Source organism: Armigeres subalbatus, chromosome 3, assembly GCF_024139115.2.
Source record: "Armigeres subalbatus isolate Guangzhou_Male chromosome 3, GZ_Asu_2, whole genome shotgun sequence".
Lineage (NCBI taxonomy): Eukaryota > Metazoa > Arthropoda > Insecta > Diptera > Culicidae > Armigeres > Armigeres subalbatus.
The window spans coordinates 188,355,225-188,374,816 of NC_085141.1; the positions used below are offsets into that span (position 1 = coordinate 188,355,225).

At 41.1% G+C, this 19,592-nt stretch overlaps 1 protein-coding gene across 2 annotated transcripts in view; it reads left to right on the forward strand.

The window, feature by feature from the left end:
• Window positions 1-19,592, forward strand: part of LOC134225872 (glycerol-3-phosphate acyltransferase 3) — a 47,724-nt gene that overhangs the window by 24,132 nt on the left and 4,000 nt on the right. Inside the window, exons 2-6 of one of the 2 annotated variants that reach the window (XM_062706291.1) lie at window positions 8,928-9,221; window positions 9,285-9,533; window positions 12,612-12,848; window positions 14,150-14,265; window positions 14,339-14,479. In XM_062706291.1, the coding sequence (XP_062562275.1) occupies window positions 8,928-9,221; window positions 9,285-9,533; window positions 12,612-12,848; window positions 14,150-14,265; window positions 14,339-14,479 (1,037 nt within the window). Of the gene's footprint in view, window positions 1-8,927; window positions 9,222-9,284; window positions 9,534-12,611; window positions 12,849-13,735; window positions 13,970-14,149; window positions 14,266-14,338; window positions 14,480-19,592 lie in introns of both variants that reach the window. The other variant, XM_062706292.1, reaches the window with a different exon arrangement.

Genomic DNA, 19,592 nt, shown 5'->3' on the forward strand with positions numbered 1-19,592 from the left:
CGTATAGTGCATGTAGTTGCACTTGTAGTTTCGCTATACATAATTTGAATGCTATCTGGACACTTTCAAATGACGTCTTTTATAGATGTCTCTTAATACTGGCAGGGTGTTTGTTGGTACAGTGAAGTCTCTCTTACTCGATCCCCTTCAATATCGAGTTAGGGAAGTTTCAAGATAGGGAACATATTTATATAGGGGAACGGTTCGGCAATTCATCTCATAGCTCCCATTTCCATCCCATCAAAAATAAAGCAATGAAAAGGTATTTGATTTGTTATTTATTTTTGTGATTTTTTTCAGCAGCGAGCACGCATGTTAGCAAAAAGAAGTGACAAGATTGGTGCTGTATTTCTCTGTTTTGCTATGAGATGAATATATGTTCAGTGAAATAGTAAACGGAACAGTTCCCCTATATATTTTTTAAATATCAAACGCCTCAATTCAAGAGGCTCGGAAGCCATTTTACAAGGGGCTCGGAAGCCTCATTTCAAGATTGCTAAACCTCCTTTCAAAAGGGTTGGAAGCTTCTTTCCGAAGGCTCGGAAGCTTTGATTTTTTTTTTCAAGTTTCGTGGAAGCCTCCTTTCAAGATGCTGAGAAGCGTCTTTTCAATGTTCTCAAAAGCCTCCTCTAAGAGGCTCGGATGCCTCATTTCAAAAAGCCTTCTATCAATAGGATCGGAAGTGGCTCGGAAGCCTCCGTTCAAGATGCTTGGATGCATCGTTTCAAGAATTCTTCTTTCAAGGGGCTTGGAAGCCTCTTTTAAGAGGCTCGGAAACCTCTTTTCAAAAGACTCGGAAGCCTCCTCAAGAAACTCGGAAGTCTCCTTTCAAGAGATTTTGAAGCCTTCTTTCAAGAGGCTCGGAAGCCTTCTTTTAAGAGACTTGGAAGCCTCCCATCAAAATGCTCGGAATCATTTTCAGAGGATTGGAAGCCTGCTTTGAAGATGCTGAAAAGCGGCTTTTTAATGTGCTTAGAAGCCTCATTTCCAAAGGCTCGGAAGCTTCCTATCAAGAGACTTAGAAGCATCCTTTCAAGAGGGTCGGAAGCCTCCTTCCAAGAGACTCGGAAGCCTCATTTTAAGAGGATCGGAGGCCTTCTTTTAAAAATCTCGGAAGCCTTCCTTCAAGAGGCTCGGAAGCCTCCTTTCAAGGGGCTCGGAAACCTCCCATCAACATGCTTAGAATTCTTTCAAGAAGCTTCGAAGCCTTCTTTAAAGATGCTGAGGAGCGTCGTTTAAATATGCTCAGAAGTCTCCTCTTAAGATGCTCGAAAACCTCCTTTCAAAAGGCTCAGAAGCTTCTTCAAGAGGCTTGGAAGCCTCAATCACACTTTCAAAAGGCTTGGATGCCTCATATCAAGAGGCTTGGAAGCTTCTTCCGAGCACGTGAGCTCGGAAGCCTCCAAAAGTCCTCACAGTCTTGTGGGAATCATTAATGGGGCCATCCACAAAGTACGTCACGTCTCAAGAGGCGGGGGGGGGGAGTGGTTCTGAGAAGCGTGACGCTCCATACAAAAATTGTATGGCATTGTTACAAAAAGTCAGACGAAGGGGGGTGGGGGATTTAAAATCGCCAATTTTCGGGTGACGTACTTTATGGATCTCCCCAATATTATTTCTCATTCTAAGACCGCTGTGACCTACCTGTGCAGTAAATAAAAGTCTTCTCCATTCAACTCGGTCCATGGCTGCATGTCGCCAGCCACGCAGTCTGCGAAGGGTCCGCAAATCGTCTTCCACCTGATCGATCCACCATTTCAGACATTTTTTTAGAAAGCCATAGGGTAACTGTACCCTTAGTAGAGGTAGCATCAATAGTGGAGGCAGTGGGGTTTGAAAGAGAGAAAAATGCAAAGTTTTTTAATAGTTTTTCGTTTCATACAAATTGTACGGAAGTTGAAAAAAATACAAATTGTCTGTGAATTTTCACATTTTTTTTAAAACATCGTACTAACTTTATCAACATATTGCCGCAAAGTTCAAGAACCAAAGAATGTTTTACTGTAGTCAACTTAACTTTGACTAAAATGTTACTTACACCCCTCTGCTTCTAACCCTCTCATTTAATAGTTGTTGATGTTAAATAGCATCAGTCTCATTTTCCTTATTCAATTTATTAGATTTTCAATTGACTAAGTTATTAATGCTGTAAATTTTCCATGATTATCGATTTAAAAAAAATCTTTTGTAAACCTCATTAATAAAGATTAAAAAAAAAATCTTTTGTAGATCTACTAACACCTCCATTATTGGTACCCTAACCCTATATCCCGTTTGTTTTCTGGTCTGTTTTTAATAGATCCTATGAAATGCGTTTATTTTCATTTACAGCGATAAAAATAGAGGGTACCTTAATGAAACCATAAGTTCGAAGGGTCACCTCTCAAGAAAAAGGTTTAGAACCGCAGCTCTAATAGTGGTTCAGCGGATGCACCATCCCACTGCCCACACGTTAAAGTCGCCCGCAATAATCAATCGACCTACCAGATGGGGCTTAGCAGCTACAGTAGAACAACTTGTTTATTCTAGCTTTCACGAAGCAAATTGTGGACGTCATTTTTTAATGTCCCCTAGAGTCTACTACCAGTTCCGAGCATCATTGAAGGCTGTTTGTTCGGGATTTGGTCGTCAGCCGTTCTAATCAGCCTTCGGCTTCTACTCTGTATATGATTGATGCCAACACGCATGGAAGACTGCGTGACTTGAATTGATCAATTTGGCAAAATTGGTCCGCATCACGGTTTTCCGTTCTTCCTAAATTTCGGATTCCAGTGTCAGCCTGCTGTCGCTGTTCGAGTTGAGTGAAAAAGTTTCGAACCTTCACGCAACAAGCGTTAAGAAGCTATTGCAATTTCAGAGTGCCCGAACACTTTAGAAAGGTTACGTCATGTTGCAGCGAGAGAAACATTGCAGGAAAAAGACATAGGGCTTGAGCAAGGAAATGCAGATATTTAATTAAATTTAATGCAACTGACTGGGACATTGATTCCTCGCAACTTGGTATTTCTTTATTAATCACTTACAAAGTTGATAACTGCGACGTTTCCTAAACTATGAAGCCATCGCGTTGTACGTGACATTTTAGAGACGGAGGCTGTCATAGCATTATGATTCACATGTTTTGTAAATATCTTGTACAAAAAAATGAGGTTTTGGTTGCGGGTAGAAAATTAAGAGTATTATTCACGATTATAATTTATAACTTCGAATTTTTCACTTCCAATACTTCTTGTATGGAATTTTCAAGTTATTAATTAAACCTTGCCTGTTTTTCTTTTGCCCCTAAAGTATTTTTGAACAGGCTCGTTCACATATGTCTGCCATGTGACCCAAAGATGTCAAAACAATTGTTTATACCTGACCGACATTCAAATCCAGCTATCGACCACATCATGGTCTGCTGTAAAGCCGCGCACATGAACGGGAGGCTCCACCGTTTACTCTGAAAAGACAGATCGAACGGCTTTCTGAACAAGTTAAGAGAACGACTTATCATTGCATAGTGCGTAGAGGTAGTTAGAATTACTAGACACAGCGTGCATAGATTTGACCCAAGTACATCAAGTTAACTGCACGCTTGTTTCCAATCTGCCGAGTATAATTTGAGCGGGCAGTTCCAAGAACATGAAGGTGTGTAGCGCGGAAGTTGGGAAATAATTATCTAACCATTATCCTAACCGATAAACTGTGCTGCTGCATGCACACGTTGCGGTTGAGTTATTTCGGGCCAAAATGGGAAAAACCCAAGATATCGTCAATAATCAGATTATTTCAAAATTTGTTTTTGTTTTGTAAGTCCCCCCTTTGCTCAACAAGATTAAACAAGATAATAAAAACAAAACATGCCCCCATTGTATGGAGACTCGAATCCCGATAGGATTATGGCTCCTTTCATGACACTGACGTTAAAATGCATCGATTTGCAATTTCACTCGTGCAATTAGCATTCCATCAACGGATTTATCATTTGCGTACTTATATAGTCAAAAGTAATACAAACAGACGAGCCAAAGATCATACGACCCTCTCACACTTCAATTAGTTTTTGTCGTCGTATTTTCAGCGTCACAGAATGATAGGACGATTGTTACTATAAGCACTTTACCCTCAGACTTGTTGCTTGAGGTTGATCACCGAGCGTGGCGCATTTGTAAAGTAATAAATCTCTTTACAGTTGTGCTTAACTTATCTTATCAGTCCTGACTCTCTCTTAGCTGGACTGGAAATAGCGTCGACAGTACACCTGTCAAGCACAAAACAAAAGTGTGCGACAATCGAACAATAATAAGCGGCGATATTTGATAAAATAAATATGTGATCGTCACAGCATGATGACGGGAAAAATTGGTGCGCAAGAGGCGAAAACGTCAACCAGCTTAGGGAACCACTTAGCAGATATGAACGGCAATCAAGGGTAATAAATACGCAGTTTTAGGTGATTTAGAAATTACTTCTGAAGCAACAAGTTAACAAGACTAAAGTGGCAAATGAAAAAATGTTCATGATATGCAAATTTTTGCTTGATCACTGAAAATCTAATAAAAATCAGTATCTCCGTCTTCTTCTTCTTCAGCGGCTCTACAACACTCCAACTAGAACTTGGCCTGATTTTCTACTTAGTATACTATAAATATTTGTCTCATTTATTGATTGAAAGCTTTTCTCTGCCCGCCATTGGCGAGTATGTTTCTTGTGTGGCAAGTACAATAGAGCCGAGAATGGTTCCCACCCAACAACATCCCAAGACCGGATCAAGAATCGAAATCGTCATCTCCGACTTGGCAATCCTACGCCTTTGCTCGCAAGGTTAACTGGAAACCCAGTCAATATGATTCATTTCAATTTTAGAGGTGCTACTACTTCCACGAACTGGAAATAACGAAATGCTTGCTACACCCAACTATCAATTCTGTTTGAAATGCTCAATTGTTAGATTCCTATACAAGAACAATACAAAATAGTGATATAGTCACGGGAAGGAGGATTATTAGTAGCTACTAGTAGAATCTCTAGATGGTAGCATGGTTGGGTTGGGTTCGTTTTTTCAACCGTGTTTTTTTTTTTCTTCCCAAGCAATGGAGGGGGAATCTGCTCAACAGACATCCTGGGTTGTCCAGGAAGTGCGGGGTTAGGGACTACCTCCAACAGCAAACGAGGGAGGCAGGACTACATCCCCGACCCGCTAAACCGTTTCCATTGCCGCCAAGCCCATAGTCCCTTCGGTACAACCAGAAAGTAATGCTTCAAAGGGGGGCCAGTGCACAACGCACCCTCGAGGTTAGCTGCGTGTCCTTGCAGCATCGAACATCGTGACTCGCTTTTTTAGAAGAACACCATGGTATCGTGCCAGCGCATTGCCGGCTTTCCAGGTGGCCTTACCACGCCCTATGTCCTCGGAAGGTGGGAAGGGTCGACTTCGCGCCTGCTTCCCTCTGCACGACTGGTATCAAGAATGATGATGCCGCGTGCACCCCAAATTGACCTCTCTGCGATAGGGTCTATTCGCCAAATCAAACAATTGGGGTGGTTCGTGCAGCGTTGTGCCTTATGTCCCTCCAATCCTATCCGCAGCGTCGACAGAGCTTGCTTCTGTCAGGGCATTTGCAGTCCCATTGCTTGTGCTCCAGTTTCAGGCACTTGAAGCAAACTTCAGGTTGCTCGTATATGCCCACAGGGCACACCGACCATCCCACCTTGACGCTCCCTAACTTGACTACCTTGGAGGCATCCGCTGCAGATAGCCGAACGGCTGCGGTGGGCGTCTTCACTTCACACTGTCGCCGCAGTGCCGTGACGAGCTCTTCGACTTCGGTGATCTCGTCCAGGTCTTTAACCCTTAGATTCACCTCACCTTGACCGTCTCGCCTAGGACTTCCTCCGCCAACTTCTTGTAGGCGGTGCCCTTTTGCGAGACGCCCCGCTTCAGCTCGAGGATCATCTCGCCCATCCGGTTACGTCTTATTCGACGTACGTCGGCGCCGAGTTCACCGAGCTTGACGTCACTCCTCATAGCCTTAGTACTTAGCCTCGTCCGTCTTGATGACTAGGGCATCGCCCCTGGAGCGATTGGCGCCTACCCTAGACTTCTTGCTACCCTCATTCGCCTGAGCCTTCCTTTCGGCCCTTGACGTCTTCGGTTTCCTCTTGTTCTTGACCAGGGTCCAGGAGGCGTAGTCCCCCTCTAGTTCCCTGGTCTGGGGCAGCTGAGAGTTCTCAGCCTGCCGTAACCCCTTGCCACCGTCTTTCCAGGGTGGACTGACCTTTACAGGTCCTTCCTCCCCCGGTTTGGGAGGTACCTGGCCGGGGTTCAGCTTCCCAGCACCCCCTACCCTTGTTCGGGGTAGTAACCTTCCGCGTTTTGGAGCGGCCCCCAGGGAGCTCATCGCCTGGAGACTGTCTCCCCCGTTTTTGTGTCTGCTCCGTTGGAGCAGTGACCCCCGACGTGCCCGCGAATACTTGGGCCTCAGTCTGGGTAGACCTCGACTCCACGGATTTCACGGGTTTACACTTGGCCGTCCCGACCGCCCTCTCCAGCTTGGCGTCCAACATCGACTTTCGAAGTTTCAGCAAGCTCCTCTTGAGGTCCTTACTGATATTATGCTTTGATGACGAAAAGTCGATGATGGCGTCCAGCTGTTCCATCGCCACCTCGAAGGCCGAAAGCCCATCGCGTTTGCGGTTCATCGCCTTCACAAGCCATGGGCCGTCTATAACCTCTACCGGCGTAACCTGGTTGATGGTTAAGTGACCCACGCTGACGCTGCGCAATGAGCTGCCGACTATTGCCTCTGGCCTCCTAGGCGGAGACCTGAACAACCCACCTCTTGCGAAGGGGTTGTCGCCTACACTACTACCACTAGTTGAAGAATTGACTTGGTTTTCCATTTTGGTCCCACGAGTTGCTCGGGAAAAGCGGTCCACCACGCCAGAGCCCAGCATGACGCGGTAAGGGACAATTACTGTGGAGGGTGCCCAGGTACCCCACAGGCTCCGTTAAAGGCCTAGCCCATTATTTCACCCCCCCTGGCCATGCATCCCCTCGGCACGGGTCGCTTAACGCCTTGGGATTAGGGGTTAGGGACAATGGTCCCTTTGGTCGCACCCACTCACTCTAGCTGATGTCAGAAGGACAACAGTGCCCAGGCTGCACTACCAGCTAAGTACAAAACCCTTAGCTGGCGGTCGATTGTCATCGGAAGACCCGTGAAAGCGTGAGATTGGAACTTGTGACGACCAGAGCTGTGTAGGTCGCTCCTTCCCAGATGTCAACTCACCATTTCGCAGCCCCTTTTTCAACCGTGTACCAGGCCCATATGACATTACACTTCTTAATATTTTCATTGAAATTGTGCCGTCATGCTCGTTTGGAGACACGTTTGACAGTTCGTTTGGATACAGAGGATTTATCTTCACTCATCTATATGTTCCACTATCTATTAGTAGCTAGTAAACATATTCAGCTTCTAATAACACACCAACCTCCCTCCTGCTCGTGGCTAATGATTATTTTATTGGATACGTAAAAATGAGTGGTTTTCTAAATTTACAATAACGCTTACTACACATCTATTGATAGATAAGTCAGATAAAAACACATTATAGCGAATGAACACAAATCTAATGTATTAATTCACTTTTAAACGAAATAAATTATTTGAGCCGTCGGAAATTTAAGTAATATATGTACTGCTCCAAATTAATTCATATTTTCATTCATCTGTGATAAACTCTATTTCATTTATGTATATCTAAAAAAATGGAAATCGCCAAATTTATTCCTATTCGTTGATAATTCGTGATTTGCAAACTCACATCCCCGGCATGAAATATGGTCAGCACCATTCGTTGCGTTATTCAACAGCATGTATGTATATAAAAGGTACAACCGCACTTATCAAAATTGACCCTGAACTTCCTCTGTCTCTGTCACCACCAGTTTAATCCGCCCAGCCAAGTATTGAGTGAATTAAGTGCGGCAAAGTACGTGCATAGCAATTGCTGCCATCGGTAAACAAATGCGTGGCATATGAGACTACTGCTTCTGTTTCTTTGGATTTTATTTTGAGGAATAATGAGATTAGACAACGTATGTTCTTTTCAATACTAATACAGAGGACATACTTTATAAGCACGACATACTAACCCTATCGGTAATTCACTTTCACTATCAATTACATTTTGTTGTTATAATAGCTGCTATAAAAATTAACGCATGGAAATCGTACGCATGTTTAGTATTGCTTGAAGCTAATAGTATAGCATGAGGCTGGCTCATGACCTGCGGAGAGCACAGGTGCTTTTCGCAGTTCAAGCAATGTTAACATTGTATACAAACATTTCGAATAATCAGACAAATGATAATTACAAACCTAGTATTATTTGAAGCCAGCTGCATAGCATGTGACTGGCTCATGACCTGCGTTCAAAAGATTTTTAACATTGAATACAATGATTTCGAATAATCAGTAAAGATAATTCCTAATCTTTTATTCTAGCTTTATTTTGCAAAAAGTCATTCAATTACAAAAGCGTGAACTGCAGTTGAGGATCAGAAGGAGTGACCCAAAATAGTCAGAATAAAATCTGAACACCGGAAAACAAATAAAGCCGGAACAAACATTAATTTCTTCTTTTGTCTGATTGGGTGGGAAATCAAAAATAAATAAAGAAATTGATAAAATCGAAATCTCATCAGTTTCCTTTAAAAAAATCTATACAAGTTCAATACTTTATTAATTTTCGATAAAACTTTGAAATTCCCCTTCAAATAATTTAATTTAGCTACGAAATTGTAAGGGGGAGGAGACAGAAAAAGATAGGGAAATTTAAAAAAAAGTTAAGAAATTTAGATTAAAAAAATAATTACCCATGTCACTTATGTTATCAATGTAGCTACAATATGTCGTTTCCCCAATTTTATATTTCAGTATGGTCGACAGAATATTGAACACATCCGCAAAACACAATATGCCAATCTGAACACATCGGAAACCGAGGAAAATCAACCTGCAAAAGTCGAATCAAGTGAAGATAGTACCGATAAGGCAATCACTAAACCGAATGGAACTATTGCGACCAACGGAGACGCAACCAAACCCCTACAGAATGGAGACATTCTCAATGGGGGCAATTCGGTAATCAGCCGCGTTGAGTCGTTAATCCTACTGCCTGACGTTGACGGAGCTCGGAGCAGGAGTCGAGAATCCAACCATGATGACGAAGTTGGCACACCACACCAGGGCGGTATGTTCGTGTTAAATTAAACATTATTTTTGTAACTTCAGGATAACGATTCATTGGAGTTCAATCTTACCAATTGCTTGGATTACGTTAAATCCGGCATGGAAGCGATCATCGAAGACGAGGTGACCAGCCGATTTGAAGCTGAGGAACTGAAAAACTGGAATCTTCTGACCAGGACGAATCGACACTACGAGTTTATATCGTGGCGACTGACGGTTATCTGGGTAATAGGTTTCTTTATTCGGTACGTCATTCTGATGCCTTGCAGAGTATTCATATGCTTCGTCGGGGTAAGTTTTTGAATATGTTTCGAAATTTTATCTTATCTTTCAGTTGGTTTAAGGATTATTTGACCATTTTTACACTTTTTACGATAGTTGATTTCAGAAGTCCTTTTAATAACAAGTCGTTTACATTTACGTAATTGGAATTTATACACAAGGTTTACGTTTATCAGTAGATATATTTTCAATGTTCATTGAACCACAAGGATCACAATTGGAGAACTTTTATTGTTCGACTCCGAACCATTAGGTCAAAAAGAAATGAGAATTGGAAGATGGGAAAGGATGAGTTACATGACATTAATGATGGTTATAAAGTTACACGGCTACGATAATCTTAAATGGCAAAACATATTTATCTTTTTACTCATTATATCTCTTTTCTTCCTATGACTTTCAAAGATTTCATTGAGAAGGAATCAGGATAAAAATTCTAGAACTTTGGCATTGCCGAAATTAGTGGAAAACGACAAAACTAAAGTCTTTCATTTTTTAAAAGATTCGATGAAAGTTGAAAGGTGTAACATTTAATGGTGATCTACAACAGCTACCGCGGAAAGGAAAAAGTTAACGAGTTGATCAAGTAAAGAACTTTGGCATAGGGCCGCTGATATCACGGGGTCAAGGAAAACGATTTAACGAAACGAAATTTCATAAAAAATAAAAACGGATCGACAAAACATATTATTTTATTCAGAAAACCAAACGTTCGTTAATTTCGAATATTACGCACTGACTCACTCTACTTCTCTCGATGAGTTTTTCCTCCAAGTGGTAGTTTTGCCACTAGTGTATTGTAGACAGCCCTCTCATATTCGTCTTCTTTTTTCTTTCTTTTTGCACTTATTTTTTTTCTTCTTTATTTTTTCTTATTTCTTCTTTCTCCCTCCTTCCTTTTGCTTCTTCCTTATTTTTTTTCTTCTTCCCGTCTTCTTCCTTCTTCAGTCTTCCTTCGTTTCTCGCTTCTCACTTCTCAATTGGCTTAATGATCCTAGATGAACATGACTGACTAAGATTTACTATTGGGCGTTCAAATGAATGAGACGAAATTTATCCAGTTTTGGAGTGATTCTATATATAGCCTTTGTGTACACTTAGTAGAAATTTAAAAAACATGACACCAAATAGATACATGTTTTAAAATCAAGAGGGACAAAGATTATAGCGCTAGATGCAGTAATCTAAACTAAATGATTGAAGTTTTGTTATCATTTAGTATAAGTAACTGCAACTAGCGCTTTACCTCCGTTCTTAGGAGGTTCAATAACGAACAACGAACCATTAAGCAGAGTTTTAGAAAAACCTTTGCACTCGAAGTTCACCATACAACACATTTCAAAATTCAGCTTCTAGAATGAGTTATTAATAAACTAATAAATGATCGAACCCAGATTACTAAATGATCGACAACATCCTTGATTGCTGCGTTGTTTTCTCCGCTGACTTCTGAGGGAACAATTAACGTCCCGTATTCCTGTGACATTGACCATCGCCAGATGGTAGCCTGCTCTGCTTTCATCAACTAGTACACTTCGCTGGTTCTGCTGGACAACGAACTCCTTCCATCTGCCATCTGAACCATCACACTCAAAAAGTAATCTAGGAAGTGATATGATTCTGTGTAGTATGCCCGGCTTATAACTACTTTCAACTTTTCTGCCAAATTTCGTTCAATCATTCATGCTTCTCAACATCGCATCGTTAAAAAAAGTCCTATCTCGCATCAAATATCCGATTAAAAATAGATAACTGGGAACACGCGGTGCCTTCTCGTGATAGTTTTAAAGTGCGCCCTACACTTCATTTGCTCCATCACAATCTCTGATTTATGTTGGCTCCGATCAACACACAACGCTATAATTGCATCAGCATTTCTGTCGGGTTTTTCCCCACGCTGAAGTCTTCAGTTTGGCTTTTATTCTGTCACAACGTACTAGAGGTCAACTACCCCGAAGAAACCATATTTTAACGCCTCTAAATTGTCTTAAAGTTTGAAACAAAAAAACGAAAATGTTCTGTTCAATCAAAGTTAATTGCCTATATTCCGGGGATTAAACCACCCGACTTGGACATTAATTTACTATGTTCTGAAAACTCATATGTAAATATGTACATTATGAGGAAGATATTGATTTGAAAAATGTACTGAGGGTCGTGGGTTCGAGTCCCATCTAAGGGAAAGTGGTTACCTCCAATACATTTTTCAAATCAATATCTTCCACGTAATGTACATATTTACGTATGAGTTTTCAGAAAATGTTCTGTTTTCTAGGTTTGGCCCAACATTCGTCTGATTCGGACCAACATGAGACCAATTCTTCAGACCTGTTCACATGTGCAGCACTTTTTCAGTTTTTGTTCTTGATATTCAAAATACTTAGAGGCTTCAAAAATATAGATTCTTTGAAAATGTTGATCTAAAATAAATCAAAGAATTGAGTGAGACAATAAAACGAAATAAAATTTTTGACGGGAATGGTCAACTTGTATCTCGTTTTGTTGTCTCAGTCGATTATTTGGCTTATTTGAGGTTATCTTTCCCGAAGAACCCTCATTTTTTAAAGCCTTTAATTATTTTAAAAAGTGCTGCACGTGTGAATCGGCCTGAAAATTCACCCGATGTTTGTTCAAAATCAATTATGATTCGTTAACTTGGCAATCGAGAGCTTTTTCGCAACTGCCATCTTTCTACTGGCCAACCAGCCGTTCTTCGCACCCAAAAAGAAAAACGTTTAAAACATGCGATTGTCGACCGAAAACAACTCTAATCATTGATTCTCCAGTGGGCCCGGAACCTGTTGGACCAACTCCAGCCATCAACTAGCTAAACTCAGTAAAACTCCCACGTTCGATGATCGGATATAAGGGGATACTGGTTATTTGTTTTTGATTTGATTTCACTATCATTTTTGTCATGTAATTTTACTTTTATCCCCCTGTTTGTTTTCAACTGCAAAATCAAAAAATTCTGATTAAATGGTTCGATGAACATTTGGGAATTTGACTTATTTTACCCCTCTCCATTATCAAGACTACTTCACAAATATTTAACAAGACCCAATACTTCAAACTTTGCTCTACTAGGTCGTGTACTGCGTGATTGGATTTGCGTTCGTAGGACTTGTGCCCCGTCGTTCATTGCGAAGAAAGGCAAACGATTATGTTTTCAAGCACACCTTCCGCATAATTTGCCGTTCTCTGTCGGCAGTGATTCGTTTCCACAATTTAGAGTACAAACCAAAAAATTGCGGTTTTTGTGTTGCCAACCATACGACACCAATTGATATTGCGATTTTGTCAACCGATCACTCCTACTCCTTGGTAAATGAATGCAAAATACGTTTAATTATCCTTGCCTGGCGTATGATATAAAAAATATAACGATTGGATGGTTTGGCCATACTGCTCACTTCGTGACGTCCTATTTCAATCAATTACCTGCCATAAACATACGATTGCTTCAATTATCGAATAACTTGCAACAATGGAGTTAAGCTCCGAGCGCATCCTGTAAATATTATCACGATATACAATATAGATAGATGCATGATTGATCATCCTGCTTTTACACTTGTTTATACATAACGTCTGCGCTAAATCCTATTATAAAATACATTTTTCTGCTTTTAGTATTTCTTATTATCATTTTCAGCCCCGAGAGAATCGAAGAAGTATAAGTAGACAAGATCGTCATATGACAATAGCTATTTCATTGACTTTTTTATCCTTAAAAAGAAAATAAAAGCTAATAATTTGATATTATTTATTAAAAGCTTACTATGGTTTCCATAGTTGTGGGGCTATCGAATAGAAATGAAGTCAATTTAGTTTAAAAATTTTCAAGGATTTCTTTCCCTACTAAGCGATCTTGTCCTAGTTTTTCCTACAAAAATGAATCAAATCTAAATACTCTTAATTTACTTTAAAAAAATTATATAATATACAAGTAAATAAAGCATTTTGATCAACATGCTTCCTTATTACTCAACTGCAATTTACCAAACCAAACACCTGCATTTGACGGAATTTCGAATGAAAGCATTGTGATTGTCCTGACACTCAATAGTACACTATCTTTCCTTTCCATACATACATCAAATATACACACTCACAGACATATGCAGCACCTCTGTAGAAACTATTCCATTTTTCATTGTAAATATTACAAGAACTCTCTTCGTCTATTATGAACGCCATTGCTCATTCAGGTCATGTGGTTGACATTATGCACGGCACTGGTCGGTTGCTTGCCGGAAGGACCCACCAAGCGATGGATGGTGAAGCTGGTACTGATTCAATGTTTCGGCGTGCTCTCGAGCGCATTGTCATCCGTTGTCAATTATCATAACATTGAAAATCGCCCATTAAATGGTATCTGCGTGGCGAATCACACCAGTCCCATCGATGTACTTATGTTGATGTGCGATAATTGTTATTCGTTGGTGAGTAATTCCTCTTCCCATAAGCATACCCTCCCTACATTATGTACTGCATCGAATGCTTTGCTTGAAACTTTATCAGAAGAGTAGCAAGATAATTGGCCGTTGCTTGCAATTTGTTATCATAAGGAAAATCGTAACTGTGTGTTCTGTCACGTGATTTATTTTATAATTGCAAAATAGATTGGTCAAAGGCATGGTGGATTCTTGGGAGTTCTGCAGAGGGCACTAGCGAGAGCTTCTCCTCATATTTGGTTTGAGCGTGCGGAAGCCAAGGACCGAATGGCAGTTGCGAAGAGGTAGTTATAAGATGTTCAAAATGTGTTGAAGACGTTTGTCAGGAAATTAATTGTTTTTGTTTTAATATTTTAGATTGAAAGAGCACGTGTCCGATCCTAACAACCCACCAATCCTTATCTTTCCTGAGGGAACCTGTATAAACAACACATCTGTGATGCAGTTTAAGAAAGGAAGTTTCGAAGTAGGCGGAGTCATTTACCCAGTGGCTATCAAGTAAGTACATCTCATTACCTGCATATTATTACTTTGAAGACTATCGAGATAACTCGGCCTATGGCCGTAAATAAAGATAGTCATAATACTTTGAACACTGGGCTGCGAAACTGCTTTCATAGAGATTGGATCTATTTGTACTGATAATCGATTTTCAATTAATTGCATATTATTAAATATCTTGGCAGTGCATATACACACCACTGATACGAAATTTGCGAAAAAGAATCCACGTGTCTTGGAGGGACTCGAACCCTCAACCTCATACTCTCTAGATAAACGTGATAACCCCTACACAGCAAGACCACTCAAGGACATAGTTGGAAGAGTACCACGATGGCAGTCAAAATTGCACCGGACCCTTAACGGATCAACCCCACACCTCCCCTACCCCTCTCCCACCAACATTCGAATACATCTAATAGCGACAAACAAAAGTGTAATATTCAAATTACTAACCTGTGCACCGTATTTTTAATTACTTTCCGTGACAATGAACATATATCTTTAGGGAGTACTACGTATTTCAGCTCGCATTATTGCATAAATCAGCACTTTCGTTCCAATTTAATAGCCCTTCGCGGTTTGGTGGACTCATCGCTGCATCACTCTCCTCAAAGGGCGTCGAAAAAACAAATTTTTTCTCATTCATCCGCACAGGAGTAGCCAGGGATGTTAATCTGATGCAAAACAATCTTCACGTTTTGATAAAAGTCACTTATTTGATGCAAAACTCAATAAAAACTGCTATTTTTGCCAAAAAAAACTGTAAATGTAATGTAAACACTCGCACAGGAAGCAGCAAACTAATAATCAGGGTGGTTCAAAAAATTGATTTAGCTCCGCCACGCTCAGTCGATTATCTTTCATGTTTAGGTGTCGTCCGATGGTTTGGGCTGATTTGAATAAGTGCTTACCGTGTACAGGCAGGCAGGCGTGGAGGGATTGGGTAGTTTTTTTGAAACACCTTGCTAATAATTTTTGTTTTCATAAATACGACACCACGACACACTACTACAGTATATGAAATTTCTTTTTTTATCATCAGACTAAGGCCGGAGTGGCCTGTGCTGCACATAAAAGACTTCTCCATTCAGCTCGGTCCATGGCTGCGCTTCGCCAACCACGCAGTCTGCGGAGGGTCCGCAAGTCGTCCTCCACCTGATCAATCCACCTTGCCCGCTGTGCACCTCGCCTTCTTGTTCCCGTCGGATCGTTGTCGAGAACCATTTTCACCGGATTACTGTCCGACATTCTGGCTACGTGCCCGGCCCACCGCAGTCTTCCGATTTTCGCGGTGTGAACGATGGATGGTTCTCCCAACAGCTGATGCAACTCGTGGTTCATTCGCCTCCTCCACGTACCGTCTGCCATCTGCACCCCACCATAGATGGTACGCAACACTTTTCTTTCGAAAACTCCCAGTGTGCGTTGGTCCTCCACGAGCATCGTCCAGGTCTCGTGTCCGTAGAGAATTACCGGTCTTATAAGCGTTTTGTAGATAGTCAGTTTGGTACGGCGGCGAACTCTATTCGATATATTTCTTATATTTTTTTATTTTATTTATTTTTATTTTTTTATTTCGTCAACCAACGTAGACTAGTACATATACATATACATGTTTGTTTTTGTAATGCTATAGTATAATTAAATAATAGGTTTTTTTTAGTAAAGTGATGTATAATTTTGATTTTGAATTTATATTGCTGAATTTGTAATGTTTGTTCTTTGAAAATACTGTCTAATGTTATGCCGAGACATTGTTAAGTCAATAGTTTCGCAGTGTTGATTGTAAACGGCCATCATTCGGTTGAGAGGCCCAAATTTGGCGTAATTTGTTCGGCAGTGGTTGGTTAAAAATAATGTTCTATGTCGAAGTAGCCGAGAAGGTATGTAAAAGTTAAATTTCGATAAAATTTCATTTGAATCAACGCGTTGAGAAACTATATCGTTAACAAATGAAACCGTTGCACATTCTCGACGCTCTTTCAAAGTTTGTATATTTATAAGCATGCAACGTGCTTCATAAGATGGAAGAGGAAATGAGGTCCAACCTAATTTACGAAGAGCGTATAATAGAAATTGTTTTTGTACTGACTCTATTCTTTCTTCATGTGTGGTTGTATAAGGCGACCATACAATGCTACAATATTCCAGTATAGATCGTACATATGAAATATATAATGTTTTGATTGTGTAGGGATCCTGAAAGTTGAAGCAAAAACGCTTGATAAAGCCTAGCATATTATTAGCTTTGTGGATGATTGTGTTATAGTGATCAACAAGAGTTAGTTTTGAACCTAAAATCACTCCTAAATCCCTAACTCTTTCGTGTCTTTCTACAGTATTGTTCCCTAATACAATTTGTGTATTTGGTGTTATTCTTTTTCTGCTGAATGATATTATGTTGCATTTCTTAACATTCAGTTGCAATAGGCTTTTTCTGCACCATGTATAGAACATGTGTATTTCATTCTGGAATATGATTATGTCGTCTTCATTTTTTATTTCCATAAATATTTATATTTTTGAGAATGAAGGTAATGTCATTTACATATAATATAAATAAAAGAGGGCCAAGATGAGAGCCTTGTGGAACTCCTGAAGTGACTTGAATGGGATTGGATTTCTTTCCGTTAAATTTTATTATTTGTTGCCGGTCTGTGAGATAAGATTCAAGCCATCTAAGGAGTCCTGGCTCAATTCCAATTTTTTGCAATTTGAAGAGTAACATTGGAATGTCAATGCGATCAAACGCCTTGCTAAAGTCAGTGTATAGAGCTTCCACGTAGTTACCATTATCCATTGCATTAAGAGAATAGTCAATGAATTCTATAAAATTTGTAGCGGTAGAGCGACCTTTGAAAAATCCATGCTGCTTATTCGTAATTCTGTTTTTAAGTTGTGAAAATAATTTTTCATTGATAATGGATTCAAAAAGTTTGGGAATGCAAGAGGTAATGGCTATTCCACGGTAATTACGAATGTCAGATTTTTTGCCTGATTTGAAGATAGGCACAAGATAGGAGCTTTTCCATACCCTGGGAAAATTTCCGGATTCCAATGACAATCTGAAGAGCCAAAACAAAGGTGCAGTCAGCTCTTTAGCCAGACTCTTCGTCTTGCGGAGTCCAAAGTACGTACGATTTCCAGCCACTATGCGTCTCCGATTTTCTCTGCTGGTATCGTTATCGGCGGTCACCAGTGAGCCCAAGTACACGAATTCTTCAACCACCTCGATTTCGTCACCAAAGTTACGTGCCATGATATCAATGTCGTCGGCGAAACCAAATAACTGGACGGACTTCGTGAAAATCGTACCACTCGTGTCAATCCCTGCCCTTCGTATTACTCCCTCCAAAGCGATGTTGAATAGCAGACACGAAAGACCATCACCTTGCCGTAACCCTCTACGCGTTTCGAAGAGACTCGAGAATGCCCCTGAAACTCGAACTACGCACATCACCCGATCCATCGTCGCCTTGATCAACCGTATCAGTTTATCCGGAAATCCGTTTTCGTGCATTAGCTGCCATAGCTGGTCCCGATCGATTGTATCATATGCGGCTTTGAAGTCGATAAATAGATGATGTGTGGGCACGTTGTATTCGCGGCATTTCTGCAATACCTGACGTATGGCGAACACCTGGTCTGTGGTAGAGCGTTCACCCATAAATCCCGCCTGGTACTGCCCCACGAACTCTCTTGCAATTGGTGATAGTCGACGGCATAAAATTTGGGAGAGTACCTTGTAGGCGGCGTTCAGCAATGTGATTGCGCGGTTTGGATTGGAGCTACACTCCAGCTTATCGCCCTTTTTGTAGATGGGACACACGACACCTTGAAACGAAGCTATTTGTACCCACTACCGTTCAGCAGCTTATGCGCCACTCCCGCGACAGGGGAGACTGCTGACGTGCGTTTGAGTCCGGCTGAGACTCTTCTCTAAAGGCGGGTCAAAATGGTTCAAACACTCTCGATCATCAGCATCATCCAACTTCCAGGCACAGTACACAGGTGGAAACCCTTTAAACCCAAACGGATTGGTATCAAATTAACCGGAAAATGGAAAAAAAGAAATATTAAAACATTTGATCAAAGATACTAGATAAAAGGACTGGGTGTGATTGTATTAATACGAGTTTTCTCTTTCAGGGATTACAAAGCTTTAGGAAGAGGTCCTTACTACTATCCTACCGTAATTCTTCTTCTTATCTTCACTCCGGCGAGGAGCTTCCACGTCGCTAGGTCGAAGTAGGTGGCAGGTTCGTCGTTCGTTGGCGATCGCTTTTCTCGAATAGCTGGTGCTTACAGTCTTGCAGTTGACTACGCCTAAACCCACACTGGTAGAACCCACGGCCGAAACCACTGGTTGAAACGAAGCTATTAAAAGCACTCGGTCAGTTTCGAGCACGCCAGATGAACGGGCGTAAAAAGCTTTTAGTCGACTAGATTTTCCTGAGTGACCACCCTCGGGGTGGAAAACGCCGGATGAACGTCGTGTCCAGGCGATCGACAACTGACTAGGACCAATTTCGAGTGACGTGCGCGTGAAGACGTTTTGTGCATACGCTAGTTCACGCTAAGCTTTTCGAGCACGTGTTGGTCTCCAAATAGCACACAGGAATCGACAAAGGTCGTTCGGCTAGGCTGTAGGGGTTCGTTTGGACCTGAACTGAAGGTCCCAAGCATTCGGGGTCGGTTCGCAGTCCGAGTTAAGGCTCTGGCAGACTAAGCACGGGGTGCACCTCCACAGCTAACACCGCTCAAGGCTGGGTGCATCGAATCGTGTCCGCACCGACACCCCACGTCGAGTAGGGGTTCCTATTCAACGGGACTATTAAGATTCTTCCACTTTGGTTCACAATATTAGCCTTACCTGAGCCTAACTGGTTGTAGCCTAACACGTGGATTATTGAAACACGTGGATGATTTCAAAATACAAATTGTTCTGAGCACGAGAACTAGAAAGGCAAAGCTTAATTTACTAGGTTTTAGAAGCTTTTCTTACGATTTTACCTGCTCAAGTTGCTACACGGTATTTATTTGCTTAGCACACTTTAGGTATCTCACTATTAGATAACGCTTCACAAGTTTTAACGACCAATTCGTA